Raw genomic sequence first — 27,941 nt, 5'->3', positions numbered from 1 at the left:
AAATATGTTTGTTATTATTCATCGTAATGTAATACAGATGTTTTTCAACACCCAAATAATTTTGTAGAATTATTGCATAAATATATGTATTTAGTTTACATTGTATTGTAACATTCATTCATTTTCAACACCGCTTATCCTGGTGAGGGTCGCGGGACGCTGGAGCCTATCCCCGCTGACTTCGGGCGAAAGGCGGACTACACTCTGAACTGGTCGCCAGTCAGTCGCAGGGTACATATAGACAAGGACAACCATTCGTACTCACATTCACACCATCACTGAGTGGGAACTGAACCCATGCTGCCCGCACCAAAGTCAGGCGAGTGTACCACTACACCATCATTTCGAATATTATAGATTTTTAGAATTTTTAGAATTTCAGGCTAGAAAAAAGTATATCACCTATTCATTCAATTGATAGCAGATGAATAATAGTTTTATTTAAGTTGTTTTTAACAAAAGCAAAGTTAATGCATCTAATACACAACGATCCTAATATCTATTAATAAATAAATGAATCTATTAAATGATAAATCTAATGAAATAAATGGATCTACAGTATAGCTATTATAATGTACACATTTGTTAATATATAAATACAATAAAATGCATTTTCACTGAAAAATATTACAATATCTGAATTTTTGAGGAATTGTGTTAATTAAACAAGTTTAGCCTGTAGTAGTTTTAATTAAATTTTATTATTATTATTTTAGATCGCTCCATCCTTTTCGCCCAATCTTGGTCAACTTCCTGTTTTAATGACGTTTTGCGCTGCCATTGGGTACTTTCTCCGTGGCATGGCAACCAGCGGAAGAGGCCTTAGCAACCGATCTCCTCGTCAGTAGTCTGCTAGCCACAACTGCTAGCTTTCTGTCGTTCATTTTTCGAGCGAGGTGTTTGGTGTTGACATTTTTCCAGGTTCCGAAATGTCGTCGAGGACTCTCCCGCTGCTCTTCATCAATCTGGGCGGAGAAATGCTTTATATCCTCGACCAGCGACTACGAGCTCAAAGTATCCCCGCCGACAAGGCAAAGAAAGGTAGTTAGCTTTTAGCCACGTCGCTGAATTCAATTAAGACAAAAACCTAACACACTAGTATCGATATGCGATATTTGAATTAAATTTTCATTCGTTACCTCTCCATTGTAGCTGGCTAGTTACAGGACGACAGAAGAAGAAGTTCTATTACATGTAGTGTCGTGTAGTCGCTAGGTATGTCGCTTTTTCTATGGATAAACGAGGGGACATTTTAAAATGTATTTAAACGGGATGCGTTTTTTTTTTTTAACAATTTAAAGGTTTTTCCAGGTGTATTCATAACATGTCTTTTTTATTATTTCATTACACATAAGAGGGGCAAAAAGCAGACATATTTACATGCAAACAAAATATGAATGAAAAAGAGCAGAGAGAAGAGTACATCTTATATTTTCTGCCCCTTTTTACAGGAAAATATTTAATTTCACATTCAAATTTACCTTTACCACCAAATTTACCTTTACCACCTATTCTACAGATCAACCATTTAATAATTATTGAATTCCCTTGATTATATGAGCTTTTTAAATATGTTAATTGAACTTGACTCTTTTGTTTCTATGTTTAGATTGTTACATAACTTCACACCATACACTAGTACTACTAAACTCATTTCTGGCTTGGGATCTAAATCTTGGTTGTTGCTGTTTTCAAAACCTGTACCGTTCAAATTGTAGTTGCTTCCTCTTTTTTCAAGCTTTATTTGAAGATTTATTGGTGAGATATTGTTATTAGCCGTGTACATTTGTAATATTTTAAACTCTACTAAGTCATGGAATTTCAATGCCTTTTTAAAAAAATATATAATGGATTAGAGTGATCTCTATGGTGGCTATTATTAATAATTTTTTAAAGGTCTTTTCTGTAAAATACATATATTGTATACAAGTTTTACATGTTGATCCCCAGATTTCTACAGAGTAGGACAAGTTATTTTGTCAAAATAATTATTTTGTCAAATTACTGCAAGGATCAAGAATAAGAGACAGTTTACGGCCCCTTTTTTCATCTTGCTGAACATAGCCAGTTTTGAGGGGGCAGTCCTATCTCATTCAAGTGAGCCAGCCCTCACCCAACCCCCCCCGCGCTTGGATCCCCGTATCTAAAAAAGCAAGCGCAAGCTGTCAAGCACCTGACAGCATGGATTGTATTTTTCCTGGTGGAGGCAGCACTTCATCACCAAGCTGCAGAATTACACCTGTCAGTGTATGAGTGTAGGGTATGTATGAGGTGCATGCAGCAGACACATCCCCAAACACAAACACTCCACTGTGTTAACAACATCACCAAGCAATTGCATATGTCCCGCTGTGCATCCAACAAACCTCAATGCAGCTCTGCTTACCGTGGGCTTTGATATGATAATGTTTCCGACAGTGAAGGCCTGCGGTTGCTTAAACATGGATCTTGGCCCAGCCAAGCCTCCAGTCATGGGCTGAGGAAGTCACTGTGAGGAAGTGGTGTTGTTAGGAACAACCTTAAGCTACCCTAAATCTTTTTTTAAATAAATCTTGCGCGGACTAACACCTGAAATCTAACATGCGACCACCATCCCCACTGCTTGAGACTTTTAGACACTTGCTAGTCGGCAGTGTTGGGCAGGAGCAATGCTATTTTTAAGACAAAAGCTTTTTAGTTGCGAAGCCGCACTTCCCCAGGAGGTTCTAAGTAGGGCCTGACCGATATTTGGCAGACAAAAATTATGATAACCGATTTATCGACTGATTAATTAAAAACTTATTTAATTAATAAAATAACATATTTTTTGGTCCCTTAATGCTACAACAATAATGATATGAATTACAGGCAGAACATTTGACTGTTTTACAATACTTTGTCAATTAGTATTTGTTCAACTTTACAACAGAGAGGAATTTTCAAGTACAAAAAGATGCAAAAAAAAAAAAAAAAAGCATTAACTGATGAATGTAACTTTAGATTTTGTCCAGAAATGTATGCACTATACAAGCAATGTAATAAGTGAAGTTACTGGCAAAACATTTATGCCTGATGCCCGTTAACGTTAAATCACATTTCTTCTACTTCATTATTTTCTTTGCCATGAAGTGAAGACTTCAAAATGAAAAGCAAATGCGCCTGTCTTAGATGTCAAAACATGTCATCTTTGACAGAGTTGCATTTTAAATATGTGATGTATACAGAGATTAAATCTGAAACAGGAGCTGATCTTTTTCTGAAAAAGTTTCCTGAAAACACGGGATCGTCTCAAGAAATGTGTGTGTCCACACGCAAATGCTGAAACTTACTTAAAACTTTCTCCGTGTTACACACACAGTGCACTTAAGAAAATGTGTTGTGCTTGTGCACTATGTTTGCTCAAATCTTGTCCATCTCCTGGGGGCTAAGCCCCTCCACCCCTCTAAAACCATGTGACACCCCTGGTGTGAGGGCAATATTATATCAAATACCTCAATTGTGGCATTACTTTTCAGCCAGCACCTGTCCATGTTTATACAATAATAATAATGTGTGGCGCATGGATGCACCACCAAAAACAAATCCCCGCCACATCACGTAGATGTCACCAAGAGCTGCTAATTAAAAGCAAATGCTGCTATCAAATAAAGCAAACCTGTGCCGTCAACAAAATGTAATGCAGCTCTGCTTAAGGGCCTATCTCACTGGCTGAGATGTCGCCGCAAAGTAGCGGAGACTTCACCCCAGTCGACACTTTAAAAAGTCTCCCAAAAATATAAATTGAATTTACCACGACTCCCTGGCGACCCGGCTAGTCCCCAGGAGACGTCGCGGAGACATCTCCACAATTAGCGTAGACTCGAATCGTCATCAGACCGCCAACTGGTCTCCAGACCAGTGAGATAAGCCATTTTCCTTTTTTCTTAGACAAGATAGCAGCGGTGTCGTATCTGACTCCGACCATTGTTTGAAAATGTTTCCGGTGTCTATGAGAACTTAGGCCGCCATATGATGAAATGCGGTAAATTCAGTTGATTGAACATCATTAGGAATGGCACACACCTGTCTTTATAAGGTCTTATAGTTGGCAGTGCATATCAGAGCAGAAACCAAGCAATGAAGTCTAAGGAATTGTCTGCAGACCTCCAGGACCGGATTGTGTCAAGGCACTAATCTGGGGAAGGATACAAAAGAATTTCAGCAGTATTGAAGGTCCTGAAAAGCACCGTGGTCTCAATTATTTGGAAATGGAAGTTTGGAACAACCGGGACTCTTCCTAGATCTGGCTGTCCGACCAAGCTGCGTAACTGTGAAAGAAGGGCCTTGGTCAGAGAGGTGAACAAGAACCCTATGGTCACTAAGGCGGAGCTCCAGTGTTCCCTTGTGGAGATAGGAGAACCATCCAGGTCATCAACCATTTCTAATGCACTCCACCAATCAGGCCTTTTTGGTAGAGTGGCCAGACGGAAGCCACTTCTCACTAAAAGGCACATGGTAGCCCGCTTGGAGTTAGCCAAAAGGCACCTTAAGGATTCTCAGACCTGCAGAAACAAAATTATCTGGTCTGATGAAACCAAAATAGAACTTTTTGGCCTGAATTGCAAGCGTCATATCTGGAGAAGAAGAGGCACTGCTCATCACCTGGCTAACACCATCCCTACTGTGAAGCATGGTGGTGGCAGTATCATGCTGTGGGACTGTTTATCTGCTGCAGGAAATGGGTGACTAGTCCGCATAGAGGGTAAGATGACAGCTGCCAAATAGAGAGAAATTCTTCAGGAGAAGTTGCGCCAGAGTGCTCTGGAACTCAGACTGGGGCGTCGATTCACCTTCCAACACGACAATGACCAAAAGCAAAGAGCCAAGATAACAAAGGAGAGGCATCACGAGCAGCCTGTGATGTCTTTGAATGGCCCAGCCAGAGCCCAGACTTGAATCCAATCGAACATCTCTGGAAAGACCTAAAAATGGCTGTCCACCAATGTTGCCCATCCAACCTGACTGACCTTGAAAGGATCTGCAGAGAAGAATGGGAGAAAATTCCCCAAAACAGGTATGCCAAGCTTGTAGAGACATACCCAAGAAGACTTGAGGTTGTGATTGCTGCCAAAGGTGCTTCAACAAAATATTAAGCCAAGGGTGTGAATACTTATGTATTATGTTTAAATGTTTGTATTTTCAATAAATTTGCACAACTGTCTGAAAATATGTTTTTACTTGGTCATTGTGGAATATTTTATGTAGATTTTAAAAAAAGAAAACGATACTCAAATGAGCTTTAGAATAGGTCTGTCACATAGCAAAATGTGGAAAAAGTGAAGGGATGTGAATACTTTCTGGTAGCTGTGTGTGTGTGTGTGTGTGTGTACACACATATTACGTGTTAACCTTTTCCTCGTGCTTTATCTGCGAACAGTCATGAATGACATCATCAGCACCATGTTCAACAAAAAATTTCTGGAGGAGCTCTTGAAGCCACAGGAGCTCTACTCCAAGAAGGCGCTGCGCACCGTCTTTGACAGACTGGCCCACGCTTCTATTATGAGGCTCAATCAAGCCAGCATGGACAAGGTCAACATCCGGCATCGCATTGTGTTAGCTTGTTAACATTTAACATGTATGCATGCGTATAAATATACTGTACATGACTGAAAGTGCTGAATAATTAACCCTAATTAAATATAGCTTGAACATGAACATCAGAAGCACTGAGCTACATATAGAACCTAAATTATCGTATTTGTTCCATGATAATATATTCATTTATTGCCAACATTCTATTCTTTTCACTGTGTAGCATCACTCTGGGCTGCACTGCTCCAATACTGTATGTAGATTTAGATTTTTCTGTATGATCAGATGCCTCACAGTTCTGGGGACCGGGGTTCAAATCCCGGCCCCGCCTGTGTGGAGTTTTCATGTTCTCCCCGTGCCTGGGTGGGTTTTCTCCGGGCACTCCGGTTTCCTCCCACATCCCAAAAACATGCGTGGTAGGTTGGTTGAAGACTCTAAATTGCCCGTAGGTGTGAATGTGAGTGCGAATGGTTGTTTGTTTCTATGTGCCCTGCGATTGGATGGCGGCCGGTTCAGGGTGTACTCCGCCTCCCGCCCGAAGATAGCTGGGATAAGCTCCAGCAGCCCGTGACCCAAGTGAGGATAAGCGATGAAGAAAATGGATGGATGGATATATTCTGTTTTTATTTGTTTAACACAACATCCCAACTTCATGGGAATTTGGGTTCTACTTTTGCATTACAGTTTCTGACCCTGCCCACGCAGTAGGTTTAATACTTCTTGCTCACACATACTAAAATTTAATTCAAATGAGCACCTTAATGCGTAATTTGGATCAAATCTGGATTCAATTTGTTTTTGGCATTACAGCTATACGACTTGATGACCATGGCCTTCAAGTACCAGGTTCTCCTGTGTCCTCGGCCCCGAGATATCCTCCTGGTCTCCTTCAACCACATGGATGCCATCAAGGAGTTTGTCAAGGACACGCCCTGCATCCTGTGCCAGGTGGACGAGATGTACCAGCAGCTCATCGAGGTGCACCAACGTATTTTACAGGCGACACCGGGTGGTGGGGGTTAGTTTGGATTCGTTTCAATGGAAGGTAATGTCATTTGTTCCTTTTTAGATGTACACTCCATTACCTAGCGGCGAATTCCAGCTGATTAGACAAACGCTTCTTATCTTCTTCCAGGACATGCACATAAGGGTAAGTTAGTTCACTCAAAGAACATTTTGTAAATTTAAATTTTCATAAATACACTAAAAGTGAAAATCAGCGAAGAATTGACGAAGTTCATTTTCCAGACAGTAATTTCCATTGCTTTGCTTTCTTCTTTGCCAGGTATCCATTTTCCTCAGGGACAAAGTGCAGAACTCCAATGGTCGATTTGTGCTCCCCATCAGCGGTCCTGTGCCCTACGGGACAAAAATCCCGGGATTGATAAGGTAACACCTACAAAAGCCTAAGCTTCAGACAGTGTCGTCCAGCCGCGTTTTGAAAGTGACTCTGGATCTTGGCCCATCCTAGCTGCCAAGTCATGGGCGGAGAAATTCAGTCTGAGGGCAGTATTATGTAACTTAGCTAAATTGGGACGGCAAAATTCAGAGCAGCTCGCTCACGGATATTTTGGCATTTAATTTCATACTTAATGGGTTGGCAGGAACCCCAGAGACTCAGCAAAAGGTATATAAGACATTAAAAAGTAAATATATGAAATTATATGTCCCCTTTAAGAGTGGTGAAGATGAATACCCGTCACTGTGTTTCTCTTCCATTTGGTCTTTGTTGTAATTCTACCATCATCCTGTAACGTCAAGCTTAAGTTGGCCCACGTGCAGCTAATTGCATTACTTTTCTTTCTTGGACCTTGCATTCTAACTTTAGACGTGTTGTGTGTTTCCATTGTGTCGCTTAAGGGTCTTACAAGCAAGCACGTGGACGAATGAATCAAAATCAAGTTCAAGACCTTTTTGCAGTAGATAGGCCAGAAAGAAAATAGAAATAATGAATTAATAAGTAAGGAAGATAACAAATGATATTTGTGACCTGCTGTCACTCTATAGTGGTAGAATACACTTTTATCACACTGTGTGTACACAATATATACAATAGATTGTAGCTGTCCAACAAAAAGCAGGTTTCTCTCAAATTCGTCTTTTTTTTTCAGGATAAAAAAAACACAACCAAAACATGCTTTTTCTTCAAAAATATGTAAATAGATTCAAAGGATAATGAATCTGAAAATGCACTGATTTGAAATAATAATTTGAGTTATAGTTAAATATAAAAAAATTATTATATGAAATTACATAAATAATGAAATATAAAATGAAAAATAAATACTGTAAAATATTGATAAAACGTAACATAAAAAGTTTGTTACCGTCCCCTCCAAAAGTATTGGAACGGCAAGGTCAATTGCTATGTTTTTGTTTTATACTGAATACATTTGGGTTTCAGATCAAAAGATGAATATGAGACAAAAGTTCAGAATTACAGCTTTTCTTTCATGGTATTTACATCTAGATGTGTTAAACAACTCAGGACAGAGCACCTTCTTGTTTGAAGCCACCCACTTTTAAATTAACTTAAAGTGAATAACATTTAATATTTGGTGGCCTCCTTGAACCATCACCTCATCGTGGTGGAGGGGGTTGTGTGTCCCAATGATCCTTGGAGCTAAGTTGTCTGGGGATTTACGCCCCTGGTATGGTCACCCATGGCAAACAGGTCCTAGGTGAGGGACCAGACAAAGCACGGCTCCAAAAACCCTATGATGGATACAATAAATGGATATAGGTTTCCATTGCCTGGAGGTGGGGCTCGAAGTGGAGCGCCTGGTGGCCGGGTCTGAAAGGGTAACGTGGGTCCCCCTTCCCATGGGCTCACCACCTGTGGGAGGGGCCATAGGGGTCAGGTGCAGTGTGAGCTAGGCGGTGGCTGAAGGCGGGGACCTTGGCGATCCGATCCCCAACCAGTCTACATGTGTTTTGTGGACTTGGAGAAGGCGTTCGACTGTGTCCCTCGGGGAGTCCTGTGGGGGTTGCTTCGGCAGTATGAGGTACCGAACCTCGTGATACGGGCTGTTCGGTCCCTGTACGACCAATGTCAGAGTTTGGTCCGCATTTCTGCCAGTAAGTCGGACTCGTTTCCGGTGAGGGTTGGACTCACCGATTCTGTTCATAACGTTTATGGACAGAATTTCTAGGCACAGCCGAGGCGTAGAGGGGGTCCGGTTTTGTGGCCTCAGTATTGCATCTCTGCTTTTTGCAGACGATGTGCTTCTGTTTGCTTCATCAAGCCGTGATCTCCAACTCTCACTGGAGCGGTTCACAGCCGAGTGTGCAGCGGCTGGGATAAGAATCAGCACCTCCAAATCTGAGACCATGGTCCACAGTCAGAAAAGGGTGGCGTGCCCTCTCCAGGTCGGGGATGAGATCCTGCCCCAAGTGGAGGAGTGTACCTTGGGGTCTTGTTCACGAGTGAGGGAAGAATGGAACAGGAGATTGACAGGTGGATCAATGCAGCGTCTGCAGTGATGCAGACTTTGTATTGGTCCGTTGTGGTGAAGGAGCTAAGCTGTAAGGCGAACCTCTCAATTTACCGGTCGATCTGCGTTCCCCCCTCACCTATGGTCACGAGCTGTGTCACGGTTACAAGTGGCCGAAATGAGTTACCTCCGCAGGGTGTCCGGGCTCTCCCTTCGAGATAGGGTGAGAAGCTCGGTCATCCGGGAGGGGCTCAGAGTAGAGCCGCTGCTTCTCCACATTGAGAGGAGCCAAATGAGGTGGCTTGGGCATCTAATTAGGATGCCACCTGGATGCCTCCCTTGTGTGGTGTTCCGGGCACGTCCCACCGGGAGGAGACCCCGGAGACGACCCAGGACATGCTGGAGAGACTACGTGTTTGTTCCTGGGGGTTTCTCCCTTCAGTCTCCTCTTCAGGAGGTAAAATGCGTGCTGTACTGGGTTAAGGTCCAGTGATTGAGTTGGCCAGTCTAAGACCTTCCACTTTTTCACCCTGATGAAGTCCTTTGTTGTGTTGGCAGTGTGTTTTGGGTCATTGTTTTGTTGCATGATGAAGCTTGGAGAAGTTTGGATGCATTTTTATGTAATTCTCCTGACAAAATGTTTTTGTAGACTTCAAAATTCATTTTGCTGCTACCATCATGAGTTACATCATCAATAAAGACTAGTGAGCCCATTCCAGAAGCAGCCTTGCAAACCACTCAGCAGCAAAGAGAATCAGAAGGCCAGACTGGATTTTGCAAAGAAGTACAGCGATGAGCCACAAATGTTTTAGAACAAAGTTTTATGGACTGATGAGAACAAGATTAACCTCTACCAAAGTGATTGAAAGGCCAAAGTATGGAGAGAGAGAGGATCGGCTTATGATCCAAAACACACACTGACTAAATACTTTTTTGCCCCACTGTACACACAGTCCCACCAGAAAGTATTCACACCCCTTCACGTTTTCCACATTTTGCTTTGTTACAGACTTATGCTAAAGCTAATAGTTTTCTTTAAAATAAATCTCCATAAAATATCCCACAATGACAAAGCAAAAACATATTTTCAGACATTTGTGTAAATGTATAAAAAATGTAAACATTCAAACATAATAGGTACCTAGGTATTCCCACCCTTTGCTCTGACCCTCAAACTTAAACTCAGGTGCATCTGATTTCCACTGTTCATCCTTGAGATGATTCTACAACTTGAATTGAGTCCACTTGTGGTAAATTCAGTTGATTGAACATAATTTGGAATGGCACAGACACCTGTCTATATAAGTAGTAGTTGGCAGTGCATATCAGCGCTTAAACCGAGCAATGAAGTCTAAGGAATTGTCTACAAACCTCCAAGACTGGATTGTGTCAAGGCACAAGTTAGGGTAAGGATACAAAAGAATTTCAGCAGCATTGAATGTCCCTAAAAGCACCGTCATCTCGATTATTCGGAAATGGAAGAAGCTTGGAACAGCCAGAACCTTACCTAAATCTGGTCGTCCGACCAAGCTGAGTAACTGGGGAAGAACGGCCTTCGTCAGAGAGGTGAACAAGAACCCTATGGCCAGTAAGGCGGAGTTCCAGTGTTCCCGTGCGGAGATGGGAGAACCATCCAGAAGGTCAACCATTACTAACGCACTCCACCAATCAGGCCTTTATGGTAGAGTGGTCAGACTGATGCCATTTCTCACTAAAAGGCACATGGCAGCCAGCTTGGATTTTGCCAAAAGGGACCTTAAGGATTCTCGGACTTGCAGAAACAAAATGATCTAGTCTGAAGTAAGCATTGCTCATCACCTGGCTAACACCATCCCTACTGTGAAGCATGGTGGTGCCAGCATCATACTGTGGGACTGTTTTTCTGCTGCAGGAACTGCAGTAACTGGGTGAGTCCGCATAAGGGGTAAGATGACAGCTGCCAAATAGAGACAAATTCTTCAAGAGGTCTTTCTCCAGAGTGCTCTGGAACTCAGACTAAGGCGTCGATTCACCTTCCAACACGACAATGACCCGAAGCACACAGCCAAGATAACAAAGGAGTGGCTTCAGGAGCAGCCTGTGAATGTCCTTGAGTGAGATTGGATTCAAGTCCAGAGCCCGGACTTGAATCAATCTAACTGTGGAAAGACCTAAAAATGGCTGCCCACCGACGCTGCCCATCCTTGAGTGGATCTGCATAGAAGAATGGTAGAAAATGCCCCAAAACAGGTATGCCAAGCTCATAGAGACATACCCAAAGAAGACTTGAGACTGTGATTGCTGTCGAAGGTGCTTCAACAAAATATTATACCCAAGGGTGTGAATACTTATTTACCTATTATATTTAAATGTTTACATTTTCAATACATTTGCACAACTGTCTGAAAATATGTTTTTACCTTGTCATTATGGGATATTTTATGTTGTTTTTTTTTTTTTTTTTTTAACGATACTCAAATAAGCTTTAGAATAAGTCTGTAACATAGAAAAATCTGGAAAAAGTGAAGGGGTGTGAATACTTTCTGGTGGCACTGTGTGTGTGTGTGTGTGTATATATATATATATATTTTTTTACATATGAATGTGGCTATTCCAGGATGTATAGCTGTACTGGTGAGGAGACGAGCAGGTTGCAGTTCAACAACGGCGGAAACTACACCGCTGCACTCTGCGAAGGATCCTTTGAGTTTTTCGGTGACAGGGTGACCAAATTAGGCACTAACATGTACGACTTTCCCAACACAGTACAACACACACTCTCACACACACAAAAAACCCAATACAGTGGTACCTTGACTTATGACTTTAATTATTCCGTGACCATGCTTGTCACTCAAATCACATATCTCAAGTCAACTTTCCCCAATGAAATGAATGGAAATGCAATTAATCCTTTGCATCTCCCCCAAACCATTTGTAACGTGTTTTTAATAAGAAAAATAGCACTGTACAAAATTTTGGTTACTGAAACAATACAGTAATAATACAGTGAAATAGAATGTAAGGACATTTTTCCTTCGCTTTCACTGAGTGGTCTTTTTCACTGCTTTTTTCCCCTTTCGTCACACTTTCCTCACTTTCAGCAACTTCTTCTAGACAAAGCAAAGCATTTATATAGTGCATTTTATACACAAGGTAACTCAATGTGTTTTACATGATTAAAAACATTTAAAAATAAAAGTACAATTAAAAGAGCATCCGCAGCTTAGAAAACGTTTTAACGCCTTTGACTAACCTTAATTGACTCATTCTGCTTCTGTATAGTACATATCGTAGAAATACTACTGCGTAGCCAATTTGATTACACGCACACCTCTCATTTTTTCTCTCTGATATTAAGGCACAGTGGTCGACTGATTAGAGCGTCTGCCTCACAGTTCTGAAGACCGGGGTTCAATCCCCGGCCCCGCCTCTGTGGAGTTTGCATGTTCTCCCCGTGCCAGCCTGGGTTTTCTCCGGGCACTCCGGTTTCCTCCCACATCCCAAAACCATGCATGGTAGGTTGATTGAAGACTCTAAATTCCCGTAGGTGTGAATGTGAGTGCGAATGGTTGTTTCTTTGTGCCCTGCAATTGGCTGGCCAGTTCAGGGTGTACCCCGCCTCCTGCCCGATGATAGCTGGGATAGGCTCCAGCACTCCTGCGACCCTTATAATAAAACAGAACATTCAAGAGTAAACAAAACGGGTACTTACACTGCAAGGTAACCAACAACTGCGATTCTCGCCCAGAGTCAGCTGGGATAGGCTCTGCCCCTGCGAGTGAGGATAAGCGGTAAGGAAAATGGATGGATGGATGGATGGTAACCAACCACATGAACTGATAGTGGCTGAACGTTGTGAAGTTTGCTCCTGACAACTAGTGGCTACTGTCTCAAGCTCCCTCGTAAGTCAAATTTTTGCTAAAAAAAACAAACCAAGTGACGGCTTGTAACTCGAAAAACTCGTAAATTGGGGCACTCGTAAGTCAAGGTACGCCTATCCTGACAAAGCTCGGAACGTTAATTCCCCCAGTGTTTCCTCACAGGTACAGCGTGTGCCGTCCGGTTGAAACTCACATGTCAGGAACCTCCAAGCACTCAGCTCAGCATACTAAGGTGAAAGAAAGTTCTGTTTATTGCCACACATACACAAACACATACACACACATACACAAACACATACACACACGCACAGTATCTATTACCACACATTCACACACACATGCACGTGCGCGCGCGCACAAACACAGACACACTATCTTGACGCTCAAGTGAACTGTTGTGTTGTGGACAGGTCAACATGGCTCCCAACCCTCTGGCTAAAGAGGAGCTCAACCTCTTAGCCAAACTAATGGGAGGCTTGGATGTGCCCAAGGCAGGAAATGCGGACAGTAGCTTCCGGGTTAACCTGTTCACTACCGACGAGGAGGAAGAGTGGGTAACTTCTCCCTAAATTTTATTGATTGTATTCAAAAGTAACATTTGGGAATCCTTTGTTGTCCCAGAGAGGCGTTAATATCCAGACCTGATGAGCTGTCATATGGATTTATAAACATCCAAGCTACAAAGGTATACTGCATCTGTTGTTATGAACTGGAAGACAATCAAATTAGAATATTCAATAATATGAGCACTTGGGAAGAATGAACCACCATTTTAAATACAGGATATTTGTCATGTGTACTGCGACCAGTATCATTTTTGTTTTTGTTTGTTTAAAATGTTTTCTCAATTTAAGTTTTTGTTATTTCATTCGTTTTCTCTAACTAAATGAAACTTGGAGCCAGCCAACACTACGCTCTCATTCGCTGACACCCACATCACTCACCAGGATAGGCCCTGCCTTTTAAATCCATACACACTCACAGTCACAGATATTACACGTGAGGATGGCAACCCCAAGTGGACAAAAGTAATACCCACAATTCACATGTGCAGTATTAGGTTTATAAAATTTTTATCTGATTATGCAATTAATCAATGGAATAATTGGGTATAATGCCCGATTCTAAAAATATTTGCGAGCTGTAGCCCTAAACAGAAGCAAAGCACCCCTGCAGAGTACTTGATCCTCCTTGAAGGTTTCGTGTGCCTTTTTAGGGTTGTTCTAAGTTGAACATTTCTGGCGGCCAATTCTGTCCTACAGGACCGAACTGCCAACAGTGAGCTGGCCAAGATCATGGGCGAGTTCAGCGAGTCTCGGGAGTCGCCCGATCAATCTCCATGTGCCAGCAGCAAAGGAGACGACCTCCTGGCCATGATGGACAGTCTGTGACGCCATTGGACACCCCGTGGGATGGACCGCATTACATTGTCTGCACCAGCAAAACTGATGCGGCAACATGTGCACAGAAAACTTTCAGGTGCTTTTTCTTCCCATGTAGGGAGATGGTGTGTTTCAGGGAAATGACACGCAGCATCCACAGTGTAGTATATGCCGAGACTAGAAAATATACCATCAGGGTTTCCCAACCTACTAACATACAGTGGGTGCGGAAAGTGTTCGGACCCCCTTAAACTTTTCACTCTTTGTTATATTGCAGCCATTTGCTAAGATCCATCCATCCATCAATTTTCTGAGCCGCTTCTCCTCACGAGGGTCGCGGGCGTGATGGAGCCTATCCCAGCTATCATCGGGCAGGAGGCGGGGTACACCCTGAACTGGTTGCCAGCCAATCGCAGGGCAATTTGCTAAAATCATTTAAGTTCATTTTTTCCTCATTTATATACACACAGCACCCCATATTGACAGAAAAAAACAGAATAGTTGACATTTTTGCAGATTTCTTAAAAAAAGAAAAACTGAAATATGATACAGCCAATAAGTATTCAGACCCTTTCCTGTGGCACTCATATATTTAACTCGGGTGTTGTCCATTACTTCTGATCATCCCTGAGCTGGTTCTACACCTTCATTGGAGTCCAGCTGTGTTTGATTATACTGATTGGACTTGATTAGGAAAGCCACACACCTGTCTATATAAGACCTTACAGCTTAAAGTGCATGTCAGAACAAATGAGAATCATGAGGTCAAAGGAACTGCCTAAAGATATCAGAACCAGAATTGTGGCAAGGCACAGATCTGACCAAGGTTACAAAAAAAAGATTCTGCTGCACTTAAAGTTCCTTAGAGTACAGTGACCTCCATAATCCTTAAATGGAAGACGTTTGGGACGACCAGAACCCTTCCTAGAGCTGGCCGTTCGGCCAAACTGAGCAATTGGGGGAGAAGAGTCTTGGTGAGAGAGGTAAAGAAGAACCCAAAGATCACTGTGGCTGAGCTCTGGAGATGCAGTCAGGAGATGGGAGAAAGTTCTAGAAAGTCAACCATCACTGCAGCCCTCCACCAGTCGGGGCTTTATGGCAGATTGGCCCGACGGAAGCCTCTCCTCAGTGCAAGACACATGAATGCCTGCATGGGGTTTGCTAAAAAAAAAAAACACCTGAAGGTCTCCAAGATGGTGAGAAATAAGGTTCTCTGGTCCGATGAGACCATGATAGAACTTTTTGGCCTGTGTGGAGAAAACAGGCACTCCTCATCACCTGTCCAATACAGTCCCAACAGTGAAGCATGGTGGTGGCAGCATCATGCTGTGGGGCTGTTTTTCAGCTGCAGAGACGGGACAAGTGGTTGCAATCGAAGGAAAGATGAATGCGGCCAAGTACAGGGATATCCTGGATGAAAACCTTCTCCAGAGTGCTCAGGACCTCAGACTGGGCTGAAGGTTCACCTTCCAACAAGACAATGACCCGAAGCACACAGCTAAATTAACGAAGGAGTGGCTTCAGAACAACTCTGTGAGTGTTCTTGAATTGCCCAGCCAGAGCCCTAACTTAAACCCAATTGAGCATCTCTGGAGAGCCCTGAAAATGGCTGTCCACCAAGGTTAACCATCCAACCTGACAGAACTGGAGAGGATCTGCAAGGATCCCCAAATCCAGGTGTGAAAAACTTTTTATTAGCTCAAAAGGGTGCTTCTACTAAATACTGAGCAAAGGGTCTGAATACTATTTATATTATTATACATATTATATTGATATTTCACTTTTTCTTGTTAATAAATCTGCAAAAATGTCAACAATAAAAAAAAATTCTGTCAATATGGTGTGCTGAGGGCGGCACGGTGGACGACTGGTTAGAGCGTCAGCCTCACAGTTCTGAGGACCCGGGTTCAATCCCCGGCCCCGCCTGTGTGGAGTTTGCATGTTCTCCCCGTGCCTGCGTGGGTTTTCTCTGGGCACTCCGGTTTCCTCCCACATCCCAAAAACATGCATTCATTGGAGACTCTAAATTGCCCGTAGGCATGACTGTGAGTGCGAATGGTTCTTTGTTTCTATGTGCCCTGCGATTGGCTGGCAACCAGTTCAGGGTGTACCCCGCCTCCTGCCCGATGACAGCTGGGATAGGCTCCAGCACGCCCGCGACCCTAGTGAGGAGAAGCGGCTCAGAAAATGGATGGATGGATGGTGTGCTGAGTGTACATTAATAAGGGAAAATAATGAACTTAAATGATTTTAGCGAATGGCTGCAATATAACAAAGAGTGAAAAATTTAAGGGGATCTGAATACTTTCCATACCCACTGTACATCACGTGGGTCATTCCAGAATTAGAAGACAATTTAGACAACATTTTTGAGAAACAGACCATTTGATTGACATTTTTTTTAGTTATGTTTACAGGAAAAAAAGGTAATAAAAATAAATAATAAATAATCGAATTTGATTCGTCCAGCTCAATGATACGCTTTTATGAGATATTTTATCTGTCATATCATATTCTTTTCTGTTTGGGGCAACTCTGTTACAGATACTCATGCACCTGGAAAAAAACATTTAAAAATATTGATGAATAAATCATTTAGAGTTAAAATAAATTAAAAAATTTTTATTTGAATACACTAATTAACGTTTTAGTATTACTATAATTACAGTAACAGGATTGCAAATGCTCGCTGTGTTAGCGGCAATGCTAACTGGTCAAGTACTTAGCTATATCATGCAAAAAAGAAAATAATTGATATTATTGTATTTATCTAATAATATGAGTAACAGGGTTGCATTGGTTTGAGTGACACACTCAAAACACTGAAAAAATATGAAAAGAGGACCAACCTTTGGCCTAACCAGGGTCAGAGCAATTAGCTTAATGATGTCATTTCTGGTGATTCTGGGGAGCTCACTTTTTTTTTTTTTTTTTTTTCCCCCCTCACCTAGATGGCTAAAAAAGTTTTAGAAACAGGGTTGCGTTTATGTTGAGAGATACAAATTCGGAGCACAATTACTACAATTCAAAATATATATGTGATAAAACAAAATTGTTTAACAGGAAGACATCAATAAAAAGATACCAGATAAAAGCTGATTTAAAACAATTTTTTTATTTGTTATAGTTGGTATGTAAGTTGAATCACAGTTGAAAAGCTGTTTTAGGGGTTGCTAAAGAGCCATTTTCCATTTCAAATTATATTTAGGAGTTACTTTTACTACAGCTACAGTTACATTTAGTCAAAGGACAACTATAATTTCAAGTGCATGTTTTCTCTATTTTGAGCATGAAAAATAATGAAATATCATGGTAACAGCAAATGTCCTCCAATTCTGGAGTGGCCCATGTCAAGCCATTTAGTGACATATTTTTCCACAATGTAAAACAGAAACAGCATGGATTGTATCGCGGATCTTGGCCCAGCCTGAGAAACTCGGGTTCTGACATCAAAATTCAGACGGCCTCACTCACAGATATGTTTTTGGAAATATATCCAAGAACTAAAAACTTAAATTTGCATACAATGTCTTCATTAATGATAAAGAACACACCAGACACATCTTTGACCCATTTGGGACCCCACCCCCAATTTTGGGAAACCCTGAAAAACCCTGCAATGGTAGTTTGAGATACACATTCACATAGTTGTAGCTACAGTGCTGTGAAAAAGTATTTCCCCCCTTATCAAATTCTTAGATTTTTGCATAGTTTCCCACTTTAATGTTTAAGATCAACAAACAAATGTAAATATCAGATAAATACAACGCAAGTGAACGTAAAATGCAGTTTTTAAATGGTGATTTCATTTATTAAGGAAAAAAAACTATTCAAAGTTACCTGGCCCTGTGTGAAAGAGTAATGGACCCCTAAACCTAAGATGTGGTTGGGCCATCCACAACAGTAACAACTGAAATCAAGCGTTTTCTTTGACTGAGAGTGAGTCTTTCACATATCTGTGGCAATATTTTGGGCCACTCTTCATTGCGGAATTGTTTTGAGTTCAGAAAAAAATACAGGGTTTTTGAGCATGAACTGCCTTTTTAAGGTCATGCCACTGCATTTCAATCTGATTCTAGTCTGGACTTTGACTAAACCACTCCAAAACCTTCATTTTGTTTTTTTTGAGCAATTCAGAACTTGACTTGCTGGTGTGTTTTAGATCGTTATGCTGCTGTAGTGTGCTTCAGCTTGAGGTCACAAACTGATGGCTAAACATTCTCCTTCAAGATTTTCTGTTAAAGAGCAGAATTCATGGTTCCATCAATCACAGCAAGTTTTCCAGGTCTTGAAGGAGCAAAGCAGCCCACGACCATCACACTACCACCACCACCATGTTTGACTGTTGGTATGATGTTCTTTTTCTGAAATGCTGTGCTACATTAACACCAGGTGTAAGGAGACACACAGCTTCCAAAAAGCTCAACTTTGATTTTGTCAGTCGACATAATATTCTCCCAAAAGTCTTGGGAATCATTCAGATTTTTTGTTTTGTTTATTTTTGCCAAAGTAAGACGAACCTTTATGTTCTTTTTGATCAGCAGTGGTTTTTGTCTTGGAACTCAGCCATGGATGCCGTTTTTTCCCAGTCTCTTCCTTGTTGTTGTGTCATGAACACTGACCTTACCTGAGGCAAGGGAGGCCAGCAGTTCCTTAGAAATTGTCCTGAGTTCCTTTGTGGCCTCCTGGATGAGTCATTGCTGTTCTCTTGGGGTAATCTTTGTAGGCTGGCCACTCCTGGGAAGGTTCAGCACTGTTGCATGTTTTCTCCATGTGAGGATAATGGCTCTCACTATGGTTCGCTAGAAATCTAAAGCTTTAGAAATGGCTTTTGTAACCCTTTCCAGACTGATGGATGTCAATTACTTTATTTCTTGACTGTTCTGGAATTTCTTTGGATCGTGTCATTTTGTTGCAGCTTTTTTAGATTTTTTTATCCGACTTGATTTTGTCAAGACAGATTCTGTTTTAAGTGATTTCGTGATTGAATAAGAGTTGAGTGTGATCAGTGAAAATTAACCAAAAATTGTGATTAGGCACAATTAATTCATGATTTAACAAGGGGGGTGATTACTTTTTCACACCTTAATAAATGAAACCACCATTTCAAACAGTATTTTACAGCAGCTGAAATAAGTATTTAACACATCACCATTTTTCTCATTAAATATATTTCCAAAGGTGACATGACATGAAACTTTCAACAGATGTTGGGAACAAGTAATCCATACATACAAAGAAAGTAGCACAAATAAGATCAGAAATTAGGTTGTGTGTAATAATGTCAAATGACACAGGGGAAAAGTATTGAACGCCAACTGGTATTTATTTAATACTTTGTACAAAAGCCTTTGTTTGCAATGACGGCTTCAAGAGGCCTCCTGTATGGAGAAACTAGTCGCATGCATTGCTCTGGTGTGATTTTGGCCCATCAATCCACACAAACAGTCTTAAAATCTTGAAGGTTCCGTGGCCTTCTTTTATGGACCTTGAGTTTCAGTTCTTTCCATAGATTTTTGATTGGATACAAGTTAGGTGTTTGGCTGGACCATTCTAACAACTTTATTTTTGTTTTTTGTAACCAATTGAGAGTTTCCTTCGCTTGGATCATTAGCCTGCTGAAATGTCCACCCTCGTTTCATTTTCATCATCCTCGTAGATGGCAGCAGATTTTTGCTCTTGGACAGCTTGTCTGACTATTCTTTGCACTCTTCTGTCATAAATCTTGCGAGGAGCAACTGATTGAGACAAATTTATGGTAGTATAATTGGCTTTCCACTTACGTATTATATTTGCCTGATATTTACATTTGTTTGGTGATCTTAAACATTAAAGTGGGGAAAGTTTTCAAAAATATAAGAATTTGAGAAGGGATGAGAAGGGAATACTTTTTCACGGCACTGTATGAATTGCTCTAGGTCTCGAGTGCATATCACCGCCAAGGTCGCACCATCACTATTTGGATCAGCATCTTCATAGATGGCCACCTCCTTCAGTTATAGTATCTAATTTTTGTAAATATTTTATCTTTTCATGGAACAACACTGTCGTCGTCCGTGTACACCTTGTGTAACCGTGTAAATTTACTATCCGCTCAAAATAACTCAACACACGGCCATTGATGTCTAAACCGCTGGCAATAAAAGTGAGTACACCCCTAAGTAAAAATGTCCAAATTGTGCCCACAATGTCAATACTGTGTATGGCCATCATTATTTTCCAGCACGGCCTTCACGCTCTTCGGCACCACTCAACTTCTTTGGTTGCCCATGGCGAGGCCGTTATTTTTTCAGATCCTCTGAGTTATTTGTCATAAGGTGCCATATTGACCTAACAGTCACCAGTATAAGTGAGTGTGAAAGTGATAACATCAAATTTAACACACATGCTCCCAATTCACACCAGTGACCTTGTAACTTCAATGAGTCACACGATAATGTAGTGTGAAAATGTCTAATTGGGCCCAATCTGGACACTTTCACTGAGGGGTGTAGCCACTTTTTTTTGCCAGCGGTTTAAACATGAATGGCTCTGTGTTGAGTTATTTTGAGGGGACAGTAAATGTACACTGTTTGACAAGCTGTACACGGACTGCTTTACATTCTAGCAAAGTGTCATTTCTTTCAGTGTTGTCCCATGAAAAGACATCATAAAATATTTACAAAACTTTGAGGGGTGTACAGTACTCACTTTTGTGAAATACTTGGATTTAGTCACAAGATCCATGCATTGTTGACTTGGAAACAAGACAATGCAGTGTTAGCATTTTACATATCATACCTAATTTCATGTTTTTTTCTTCAAGTTCCAAGTAAATTTCACGGTAAAGACACAATGCGAAGAAGGGGATTGCTTACTTACACACGTGGACAAAACTGTTGGCACACGTCTGTTAATAAAAGAAAAACCCACAGTGGTCACAGAAATGACTTGAATCTGACAAACTAAAAATAAATAAAGAAATTATGAAAATTAGCGAATATCAGACATTGCTTTTGAATTGTGCTTCAGCAGAATTATTTTTAAAAACAAGCTAATAAAACAGGCCTGGACAAAAATGACGGTACCCCTGGAAAAGATTGAAAATAATCTGACCATAGAGACATGTTCAAACAAGATGTGTTCTTTAATTAGCATCACAGGTTTCTTTAAGCCTGTAATCAGTCAGTCTGCCTGTTTAAAGGGTGACATAGTGTGTACCACACTAAACATGGACCAGAGGACGTGGAGGAAAGAGTTGTCGCAGGTGATAATATTAGAGACCTATTATTGAGAATTTAAGCTCCATGGGCCGCAGAAAGAAAATTGATGACAAATTGAAGAGACAATGGTAACAAAAGAGCCCAGAACAACCTCCAAAGAAATAAAAGGTGAACTCCAACGTCAAGGTACGTCAGTGTCAGATTGCACCAGATTGTTGTTGTTTGAGCCAAATTCAACTTCGTGGGAGAGGACCAAGGAGGACACCACTGTTGAAAATAAATCCTAAAAAAGCTAGAATTTGCCAAACTGCATGTTGACAAGCCACAAAACGTCTAGGAGAAGAGAGAGAGACAGACTCAAAAATTATGCGTACCAAGAAAAGAACACTGTCCCTCCTGTTAAACATGGAGGAGGCTCTATTATGTTCTGGTGCTGCTTTGCTGCATCTGACACAGGGTATCTTGAGTCTTTGCAAGGTACAACATAATCTCAAGACTATCAAGGTATTCTAAAAAGAAATGTGCTGCCCAGTGTTTGGGGCTTGGTCTCAGTCAAAGGTCCTTAGTCTTGCAACCTGATAATGACCCAAAACACACAGCTAAAAACACTCAAGAATTGCTAAGAGCAGCATATTGGACTATTCTAAAGTGGCTGTCCATGATCTAAATCCTACCGACCGTCTGTAGAAGGAGCTGAAACATGCTGTCTGGAGAAAGCACCCTTCAAACCCGAGAAGCAAACAACTAGAGCAGTTTGCTCATTAAGAGTGGTCTTAAATACCTGCTGAGAAGTGCAGAAGTCTCATGGAAAGTTACAAAAATCATTTGATTGCAGTGATTGCCTCAAAAGCTTGTGCAACAAAATATTAAGGGTAGCTTTTAAAACTAATTCTGCTGAACCACAATTCAAAAGCAAAATCAATGTCCGATTTTCATTGGTTAATCTTTATTTTATTTTTTATCTATTATTGCTTTTGTCAGATTACCGTAATTTCTCGTGTATAATGCGCACCCATGTATAATACGCACCCCCAAAATTGACTGAAAAATTCTGCAAAACCCTTCTACCTATGTATAATGCCTTTTTACAATGCATGATTTTGCTTCTACCCATATGATCAAAACATGAAGTATTATCTGTATTTTGTTAGTTTTTTTTCCAAATAATTATTCTGTAATTAAGCACTTTATTTGAACACGAAATCCTTTTTTTAATTTACTTGCTCTTATTTTGAAATTCACAGCCCTACTTGTATTTAATAAATTAGAAAACACACAGTTGTGCTCATATGTTTGATTACCCAGGCAGAATTTGTAAGATGGGTACAGTTCTTTAAAGAAAACATGAAGGACCAGGCGAAACACATTAAATTTTATTTTAATGGGTTTCAACTTAAAGGGTCAGGCATTTCAGAAAAGCATAAACAAAACATAACCATAACGAAATGGTTGTTCAGTTATCAGTCATATTTAAAAATATATATTGCACAAATTCTGCCAGGGTATGTAAATTTATGAGCATAACTGTACATATACACAGTCATATGTACCCGTCATATTGGAATAAAAGTGTAGGCTACACCTTTTTTATAACCACTAGGTGGCGGTGGCATTTTGGAATGAAAATGTACAGCTTTTTCATAACCACTAGATGGCGTCATACATTTATAAAATGGAAAGTTTCCATTTGCCCCTATACCTATCGACAATGTGCACCATTGACTTTTGACAATTTTGGAGGTGGGGGGGGGGAATGCACATTATACACGAAAAATTACTGTAGTTATTTATGTGACCACTGTGGGGTTTTCTTTCATTAACAGATGAGTATCAACAATTTTGTCCATGTGTGTATCGCTTCGGTATTTGAAAGAATGCACCTGTGCAGGGAACCTGCAAATACCCAAGTGCTCTTTTCTAACGTGATTGTAATCCTATTTCAATACAGTGATGATGAAGTCAGCATTAAGAGCCTCGCTCAGGAGTGAATTGTGTTCATGATGGATTATTGAGAAATGAAGGAGAACTTGATTATGTTGGTGGCTAATTGCTATGTCTAATCATGTAAATATGTTTATGAAATAGTTTTATTTACTGGATTTATCTATTGTTTTCTGTGAATAGATGTGCATATTTCTACAATTTAGCAGTTCCAAAAATAATAAATTTATGTTTTACAAATGTGGTTGGATTCTTATTTGAGGGCTAGGTCTGGTTTAAGGGGTTAGTTTAGTGTTTAGGGATTAGGTCTGGGTTTGACGGGTTGGGTGTTAGTTCTTGTTTGGGGTTAGGTCTGTGTTAGGGGGACATATTAGGGTTAAAAGGTTTAGGGTTGGATTAGGTTTTTGAGGGTTAGGTATTGTTTGGGGTTAGATCTGTACTGGGATTAGGTTTAGCATTGGGTTACGATTAGTTCTGGTTTGGGGTTAGGGTTAGGTCTGGGTTAGGGTTCGAGTGTTAAGGGTAGGGTTCTCCCATAGAGAATACATTGAATTGGGTTACGGGGTTATGGTTAGTTCTGGTTTGGGATTGGGGTTAGGTCTGGGTTGCTCTTAACACTACAAAGTATTTAAAAAAAAAAAGGTTTACCAAACGAGGGCGCTATTGCAGTTTATACTGGTCCAACTAGACTGGTATTTCATCATTTAATTCCTGCTACATTTATTAAAGATAGCTTTAGGGTTCTTTGCTAAGACTTTACATGTGATTTACTAATTCATTTAGTGTAAGTAACCATTTATTAACAACATTTAAAGGACCATTTGTCCATTTCGTCCACAATCGAGTACAATCTCAAGGAGAGAGATCATTAGAAAGTGGTTATCAACATGCAGAGGGGGATACCAAGCCATGCATGCATTATCGGGATGTGGAAACACGCCTGGACAATTCCCAGATTGGATCCGGGGTGCATATGAATAAGAAAAAATAGACAACCTACTGTGAAAGACAGACAAAAACAAAACTGGTTCCAAGACCTGTGGGTGAGATCTGGAAAAAAAAACCTGGAAATAATGTCATAGTTCATGTTATTATGGTTCATGCAATTTGACTCATGAACTAATAATTTATGCTTAAAAAGAAGTGTGGGCAATGCATGACACTGAAGATCTTTCATGTGACCTGTAGCCAATTCACTACTGAGTCACACTAACTCAAATAATCCCTATGTCAATTAGGCTGCCCTTTTGTTGCCGTGTGTCCTTTGAATTTAGACTTTGATAAGCCTTTTTGTAATTATTGTCAGTCCCTATCATTTAAACCTGAGTCACTGATTAATTTTTATTTATTTATTTATTTTTTAACAACTGAATAGGTGGAGTGTATATAATCTTCTTTTCCTTTTGGCTTGTCCCTTTAGGGGTCGCCACAGCGCGTCATCCTTTTCCATGTAAGCCTATCTCCTGCATCCTCCTCTCGAACACCAACTTCCCTCATGTCTTCCCTCACGACATCCATCAACCTTCTCTCTTGTCTGGCAGCTCCATCCTCATCATCCTTCTACCAATATACTCACTATTTCTCCTGTGGACATGTCCAAACCATCGAAGTCTGCTCCCTCTAACTTTGCCTCCAAAACATTGAACCTTGGCTGTCCCTCTGATGAGCTAATTTCTAAGATTATCCAACCTGGTCACTCCGAGAGCGGACCTCAACATCTTCATTTCCGCCACCTCCAGCTCTGCTTCCTGTTGTCTATTCAGTGTCACTGTCTCTAATCCGTACATCATGGCTGGCCTCAACACTGTTTTATAAACTTTGCCCTTCATCCAAGCAGAGACTCTTCTGTCCCATAACACACCTGACACCTTCCTCCACCTGTTCCAACCTGCTTGGACCTGTTTCTTCACTTCCTGACCACACTCACCATTGCTCTGGACGGTTGACCCCAAGTATCTAAAGTCCTCCACCCTTGCTATCTCTTCTCCCTGTAGCCTCACTCTTCCCCCACCACCCCTCTCATTCATGCACATATATTCTGTTTTACTTCGACTAATCTTAATTCCTCTGCTTTCCAGTGCATGCCTCCATCTTTCTAACTGTTCCTCCACCTGCTCCCTGCTTTCACTGCAGATCACAATGTCATCTGCAAACATCATGGTCCACGGGGATTCCAGTCTAACCTCATCTGTCAGCCTATCCATCACCATTGCAAACAGGAAGGGGCTCAGGGCTGATGCAGTCCCACCTCCACCTTAAATTCGTCTGTCACACCTACAGCACACCTCACCGCTGTTCTGCTGCCCTTGTACATGTCCTGTATTATTCTAACATACTTCTCTGCCACTCCAGACTTCCGCATGCAGTACCACAGTTCCTCTATGGGTACTCTGCCATATGCTTTCTCAAGATCTACAAAGACACAATGTAGCTCCTTCTGACCCTCTGTACTTTTCCATCAACATCCTCAAGGCAAAGAATGCATCTGTGGTACTCTTTCTACCTTTCAGCATGAAACCATACTGGGGGTCTAGCCTACACTACTCTTTCCCATAACTTCATTGTGTGGCTCACCAACTTTATTCCTCTATAGTTCCCACAGCTCTGCACATTACCCTTGTTCTTAAAAATGGGCACCAGCACACTCCATTCCTCAGGCATCATCTCACGTGCTAGAATTCTATTGAGCAAGCTGGTCAAAAACTCCACATCCACCTCTCCTAGATGCTTCCATACTTCCACAGGAATGTCATCAGGACCAACTGCCTTTCCATTTTTCATCCTCTTTAATGCCTTTCTAACTTCCCCCTTACTAATAATTGCCACTTCGTGGTCCACCACACTTGCCTCTTCTACTCTCCCTTCGCTCTCATTTTCTTCATTCATCAACTCCTCAAAGTATTCTTTCCATCTAGCTAGCACACTACTGGCACCAGTCAACATATTTCCATCTCTATCCTTAATCACCCTAACCTGCTGCACATCCTTCCCATCTCTATCCCTCTGTCTGGCCAATCTTTATAGATCCTTTTCTCCTTTTTTAGTGTCCAACCTGGCATACATGTCATCATATGCCTCTTGTTTGGCCTTTGCCACCTCTACCTTTGCCCTATGTTGCATCTCAATGTATTCCTTTCGCCTCTCCTCGGTCCTCTCAGTGTCCCACCTCTTCTTAGCTAACCTTTTTCCTTGTATGATTTCCTGTACTGTGAGGTTCCACCACCAAGTCTCCTTCTCTGCTTTCCTGCCAGAAAATACACCAAGTACTCCCCTGCCTGCCTCTCTGATCACCTTGGCTGCAGTGGTCCAGTCTTCTGGAAGCTCCTCCTGTCCACCGAGAGCCTGTCTCACCTCTTTCCAAAATTCTACACAACACTCATCCTGTCTCAGCTTCCACCACATGGTTCTCTGCTCTGCCTTTGTCTTCCTAATCTTCCTCCCCACCACCAGAGTCATTTTACACAACACCATCCTATGCTGTCTAGCCACACTCTCCCCTACCACTACCTTACAGTCGGACAAGATGTAATCCACCTGCGTGCTTCTACCTCCGTTCTTGTAGGTCACCCTATGTTCCTGCCTCTTCTGGACAAAAGTGTTCACTACATCCATTTGCATCCTTTTTTTTTTGCAAAGTCTACCACCATCTGTCCCTCCAAGTTCCTTTCCTGGATGCCGTACTTACCCATCACTTCTTCATCACCCCTATTTCCTTCACCAACATGCCCATTACAATCTGCACCAATCACGACTCTCTCTCTGTCTGGGATGCTCAGAACTACTTCGTCTAGCTGCTTCCAGAATTTCTCTTTCACCTCGAGGTCACATCCTACCTGTGGGGCATAGCCACTCATCACATTATACATAACACCCTCAATTTCAAGTTTCAGCCTCATCTCTCGATCTGATACTCTTTTCACCTCCAAGACATTCTTAGCCAACTCGTCTTTTAAAATAACCCCGACTCCATTTCTCTTCCCATCTACACCATGGTAAAATAATTTAAACCCTGCCCCTAAACTTCTAGCCTTACTACCTTTCCACCTGGTCTCCTGGACACACAATATATCAACCTTTCTCCTAATCATCATGTCAACCAACTCCTGAGATTTTCCTGTCATAGTCCCAACATTCAAAGTCCCCACATTCAGTTCTAGGCTCTGTGCTTTCCTCTTCTCTTTCTGCCGAAGAACCCGCTTTTCCACCTATTCTTCTTCTTCTTCGACTTCGACCCACAGTAGCTGAATTTCCACATATCAAAATAAACCATCTTTTTAGGGGATAATGATTAAATATTAGTCAATTATTGTTAAATTGTATATACAGTTTTCTATAATTTCATGTTTTATATAATTATAATTGATAATCATGCACCATATTTATTATAATTACCATAAAACTTGTGTATGATTATAATTTATAACTATAGATAGTAATTATATTTTATAATTATATTGACTATGATATCTAAATTAGAATTATATTATTAGTTATTTAATTATATATAATTAAACGGAGCAACACAAGTATGTATCGGATTGTGAGTTGTACTCTATTAAAAAAAAA

At 41.1% G+C, this 27,941-nt stretch overlaps 1 protein-coding gene across 1 annotated transcript; it reads left to right on the top strand.

Annotated features, from left to right (window-relative positions):
• Positions 1–825: 825 nt before the first annotated feature.
• On the top strand, positions 826–23,616 carry oscp1b (organic solute carrier partner 1b). The gene is made up of 10 exons (XM_061777966.1): positions 826–1,041; positions 5,396–5,550; positions 6,364–6,531; positions 6,623–6,703; positions 6,839–6,942; positions 11,584–11,712; positions 13,013–13,082; positions 13,261–13,400; positions 13,472–13,535; positions 14,113–23,616. The coding sequence occupies exons 1-10, from the start codon at positions 930–932 to the stop codon at positions 14,239–14,241; spliced, it is 1,152 nt and encodes a 383-aa protein (XP_061633950.1). The 5' UTR covers positions 826–929; the 3' UTR covers positions 14,242–23,616.
• Positions 23,617–27,941: the final 4,325 nt, after the last annotated feature.

This window comes from Phyllopteryx taeniolatus, chromosome 6 (genome assembly GCF_024500385.1).
Source record: "Phyllopteryx taeniolatus isolate TA_2022b chromosome 6, UOR_Ptae_1.2, whole genome shotgun sequence".
NCBI lineage: Eukaryota > Metazoa > Chordata > Actinopteri > Syngnathiformes > Syngnathidae > Phyllopteryx > Phyllopteryx taeniolatus.
The sequence above is the reverse complement of the archived record's forward strand: the minus strand, read 5'-3'. Positions and strand labels throughout refer to the sequence as shown.